Source organism: Aplysia californica, unplaced genomic scaffold (assembly GCF_000002075.1).
Source record: "Aplysia californica isolate F4 #8 unplaced genomic scaffold, AplCal3.0 scaffold00116, whole genome shotgun sequence".
In the NCBI taxonomy this organism is placed as follows: Eukaryota; Metazoa; Mollusca; class Gastropoda; order Aplysiida; family Aplysiidae; genus Aplysia; species Aplysia californica.
The window spans coordinates 573538-578917 of NW_004797386.1; the positions used below are offsets into that span (position 1 = coordinate 573538).

A 5380-nucleotide genomic window follows, 5' to 3' on the forward strand; every position below is an offset into this window, starting at 1 on the left:
GGGGGAGGGGTAAGGTGCTCTCAGATGGTTATCCAATAACTGCTTCGAAATTATTTTTAAGTTTTTGGCTTTAGGTAGATATTTCTCACACGAACGCAAGCTGTAATATTTCAGGTAAGAAAGCAGGAAGTTGAAGATAAAGCAAGGTTAGATACGCGAGTGGTAATTTTGCTAATGTGCACGGGGGCTTACGGTGTTGCAAAGGGCATTATTTAGACCTATACAATTACTCTTTTTTTTTTTATTCATTTCTTTCAAATAATCGCAATTTATGAACAATCGCTCATGGCCACCATTTGCCACACACAGGCTCGTATTTGTGGTCCCGGATAAATACGGACTACTGGAGGTGAAAGTGGACTCCGGAGTGCCCACGCTAAAACAAAGTATGTACACAAACTAACATTTCCTCAGCTCCTTTCCACACTCGCTAAAGTCAGTTTACCCTCAGTTGTTTATCTATAAAGTCATTTAACCACAGTTATCTATCCATACCAAGTCATTTTAACTAAAGTTATCTATCTGTCAAATCAATTTAATCACAGTTATCTTTCTACCAAGTTATCTATCTACCAAGTCAGTATGTATAACATGTCTAGATTCTACCAAGCAAATTCGAGTGTTTGTGCTAACATTCATTTTCTTTATGTCGTTTTTTTGCAGTTCTTGAAATGGGACGAGACGTTGAAGTCGGCACCGACATCTCGAAATGGTTTGAAGCTTCATTTATACTAGATCTATACTATTGATATTTCAGTAAATTATTTTTGTTGTTGCAGAGACTGTCCTTGTAATTTGAGGAATGGAACACAATCAGCTGGGGAAATATCGAAGTTATATAAGTTTGGAAGGTTGAGAAAATTGCTAACTTTTAAGGACAAGAGGGCTTACCCAGATTTCGGGGGTTTCCAAAAATCTTGACCAACACCAAAAGTGGGCATTGCCCTAGTTATAGGAGTAGTTTGGTTTCATTGGTGTGTATATTTGTTTGGTTATAGAGAAAACTGTCCTTGTCTTTTTTTTAAACTGAACAAGAGGCAAAAAAATTAACTTCGATTTTTTCAAAACAGCATTTTTCGGGATAGCCACCTTATGCTTAAAAACGACTAATTAAAGGTCATTCTTACAAATACCATTAAAAGTATTTTTTAATGAATAAAGTAATGCAACGAATATGGGACAGTGGGAAATGCAATCAGCTTGAGCAACTCTGACTCATCTGGCTTAATATATTATAGAACTTTACATCACTAAAAACATGTGTCTTATTATTTTAAGTTAAATTGTTCTGAATGTTGTTGTTTTTTTTAATTAAACTATTTGAAATTCGAAAAAAAAAAAACCAAATATTTTTTTCATAACAAACGGACCCACTGAAAACAGACCTATGTCTTGTGCTATGAAAGGCAAAAAAATGCAATACTCACCCTGAGATGTAGAATTTCAAACTTTGATTTTTCATGTTCTCCACTTTCACGAAATGTGGAATATCTGGTTTTCAAACAGAGTGTTCATAATTTGTTTGCTTTATTAATCATACTTTTCTTGTACTTCTCAGGGTCTACTGCTATGGAAAAACGAGCAAAACCTACTCACAGCTGAACATTCTGAAGTTCACCCAGTATGTGGAACAGGGAACGCTTTACAAAATGTGTAGTGAGTATTCAACCCAATATTGCTGTTTTGTTTTTGTTCTTGTTTCATTTTTGGCTGTTTGTTTCAACATAGTGATTTGTGAGGACATCGTGGTGAAATCAGGCACTCGTCAAAATAATGAAATCAAAGAAATCGGCATTTTTTCGGCCAATGAGCAATTGTTTTTACAATTTTCTTTTTTTTTTTTGTTTGCCTCAACGCCTTTTATGTCCTTTTAAAATCTCACATTTATGTGTGTTTTACTGAAAAAACATCGATTAAAGACACAAAAATATGTATATTTTCAGTTTCCAAGGACTCTTAGGCTATGGATGTCGTCACCAAACTTTGGCGGCCATTTCCTCGTTAATTTCACGTCTGAAACCAGGCGAACCTGATCTCCTTCAATCGCAAATATTTCAACTTTTATTCAACATAGATGGATAATGAACAGGCTTTAAGATTATACCAATAACCCCATAATAAATGCTCCAAACTTGACGAGCGCCTGATTCCACCACGCCGTGACACATTTGATTCCTTCTACCCCCACATCCCAACCCCACCCCCATCCACGCCCCCCCTCCCCCCCTGAGAGAGAGAGAGAGAGAGAGAGAGAGAGAGAGAGAGAGAGAGAGAGAGAGAGAGAGAAAGTGAGAGAAATAGAGAGGAAGAGAGAGAGAGAGACTGAGAGAGAGAGAGAGAGAGAGAGAGACAGAGACAGAGAGAGAGAGACAGAGAGAGAGAGACAGAGAGGAGAGTGAGAAAACTTACCTTTTCCTCTCACGTAATTGTCCCGACTCTCTGTCAAACGTTTCTTCCAGGTAACAACGATAACTATGACTTTGTCAATCGCACCTTGAAAGACTTTGAGTGGACGTTGGATTACGTCAATGTTTGGAACGGCGTGGTCAATGGTCTGTTGGATCCCGGGGAGCCTAAATATGTGTAAGTAGCTCTGTGTGGTATGGATATGACAGTAACTATAATAATATTGATGATAATAATAATAATAATAATGATAATAATAATAATAGTAACAATTATAATAATAACAACAACAAAAACAACTGTAATGATATTGATGATGATTGTAATAATATTTATAATAATAATAAAAATAATAATATTAATAATAGCAATAATAATGATAAAAATAATAAGAAGAATAATAATATAAATAAGAAGAAGAATCATAACAATCATAATAATCATAATCATAATCATAATCATAATCATAATAATAATAATAATAATAATAACAATCATAATTATCATAATCCTAATCTTAATCATAATAACAATGATAAAAATAATCATAATCATAATAATAATGATAATGATAATAATAATAATTATAATTATAATGAAAATGTAACGACGATGGTGATGATAATATTGATGATGATGAAGAAAGAACAAACAGTAATGCTATACACCACAATTACGGTAATAATTATAGCAATAACAATGTTAATTTACTACTACTACTACTACTACTACTACTACTACTACTACTACTACTACTACTACTCCTGCTGCTACTGCTGCGCTTTCTGATAATAATGAAACAATGATAACAATAACGATGATAACAACACAACATTCTTTTTTCTTACTCAACAACAATAGTATTTCATGTTAAACATGAAAGGAACCATCGTTATAATAATTAAGTGCTCTTAATATATTTTTTTTCTTTTTAATAATGTTTCTGATAAAGCTTGAATACTGGAAACGTTGAACTACCCAAGAAAAGAAACAACATATAAACGTCTAAACTAGATCCTGGTCTTGATAAGTTTGTTCTTTTTCTATCGTTCAGGTATGATGATGACATGGTGATGACCATAATATTATTGTCACTAATTGGTCGCTTTTAAGCACAAAGGGGCTACCCCGAAAAACACTGTTTTGAGAAAATCGGAGGTAAAGTTTTTTCCCCTTGTTCAGTTTCTTTAAAAGACAAGGAGAGTTTTCTCTATAACCAAACAAATATACACACCAATGAAACCAAACTTCTCCTATAGAGGGCAATGCCCACTTTTGGTGTAGGTCAAGATTTCTAGAAACCCCCAAAATCTGGGTTAGCCCACCTGTCCTTAAAAGCCACCAATTACCATGCACCATTGTGCATTAAGCAATAAGTGTACCTATTTTGTTTCAATAGTGATATTATTGTTTATATCACGTTCACGAACAAGCTCCTACTTGCGAAACGTCGAACATGTTTTACTTACTTACTTTTAATTTGTTCATCCTCTGTCGCCGTTAAGCGTCGAGGGGAGATGCAGTTTTCCATGATAGGCCAGATCCACAGCTCTTTCAGTTGTGATATTAAGTTTTTCACAGGGTTTCTTTGACACCCTCGATCCACCTTTTGTGTGGCCTTCCTCTTCCTTTATAGCCTGAGTGCTTGGCGTTGTAGGCTCTCGATGCTGGCTGGCCAGGTTACATACGTAACAGGTGTCCTGTTCCAGCTTGAACATGTTTTATGATGTCAAAAACTTTGAAAAGAGTCAAGTATCCACAAACGATTTTGTTGGTGGGGGGGGGGAGGGGTCGTTATCGTAATTTCAACATCAGTGATGATGATGATGATGATGATGATGATGATGATGATGATGATGATGATGGTGGTGGTGGTGGTGGTGGTGGTGGTGGAGATGATGATGATTATAATGATGGTGGTGGTGGTGATAATGGCTATACAGATGATACTATGATTATGATCATGACGACGAGGAGGGAAGGAGGAGAGGGAGGGGGAGTAATTGTAAAAACAGTAAAAGACCCCTTCTCGTCATCATCTGCTTCCTTTGACTTGTGGGAAGGAAGAGGAAGGGGAGGGGGAGTAACTGTGTAAGAACAGCAAATTAAAGATAAGACCATGCTCATTATCATCTGCTTCCCGTGATGGCTGTCACGACACGTTTCCCTCCCACGGTACCAACTACCACACGTGAGACTACACGGCCTTTTCCAAGATGGAAGCGTTTGAGAAAAGGATGTCGCGACCCCAGAGCTTTCTTGTCGTATCTCCATTTTTAATAACAGTGAAAACAGTTAATAAGAAGATGTCACATTTTCATTGTTACAAAGAAAATGAAGATACGGCAAGAAAGCACGGAGGTCACGATGTGCTATTACAGAATACACGTGAGGTACTAAAAACCATTCTTTTGTGATATTATCAGCGTATATTTTGACTGCCAGTGAAATAATATTGCTTACGGGTATTTTGAAACATTGGCGTCTGTTTTAAAGGGATTTACACGCGGTAGCGAAGCGGTTAGTGAGCTCGTCTCCGAAGCAGAAAGTTTCGGTTTGAGCCTCGTTTCGGACACGGATTTTTTTTCGCCCCCTCCGGCCCACCCAGCAGTAATGGGTACCTCACTTCGAGTTGGGGAAGTAAAGGCGGCGTGGAAAGGAACTGGCCACCCTACCACAATATACCGAAGGCCCAGGAAGTTGTGTCACTAACAAGGCAATCCCCAATGTCCGGATAGGATGCGGGGACAAATTTACTTTACTTTCCATCTTTCCACAGCACCGACTACCGCAAATGCTACAGCAATGCCATTTCAAAGAAGGAATCATTCAAGAAAATGATGTGCTTTTACAGAACCCACATGAGGTATAACATTATGTAAGGCATCGTGGTGAAATCAGGCGCTCGTCAACCATTATGAAATTATAGAAAAAGATATATTTCTTCACGTTCAGCAATTTTTAAAAATAATTT

General features: G+C 36.9%; 1 protein-coding gene across 1 annotated transcript in view; it reads left to right on the forward strand.

The window, feature by feature from the left end:
- LOC101847576 (voltage-dependent calcium channel subunit alpha-2/delta-3) overlaps positions 1-5380 on the forward strand; it is a gene marked incomplete in the record, with an annotated part of 27754 nt that overhangs the window by 18333 nt on the left and 4041 nt on the right. Inside the window, 5 exon segments of the mRNA XM_013081103.2 lie at positions 310-386; positions 664-712; positions 1559-1656; positions 2460-2583; positions 5186-5272. Of these exon segments, the coding sequence (XP_012936557.2) occupies positions 310-386; positions 664-712; positions 1559-1656; positions 2460-2583; positions 5186-5272 (435 nt within the window).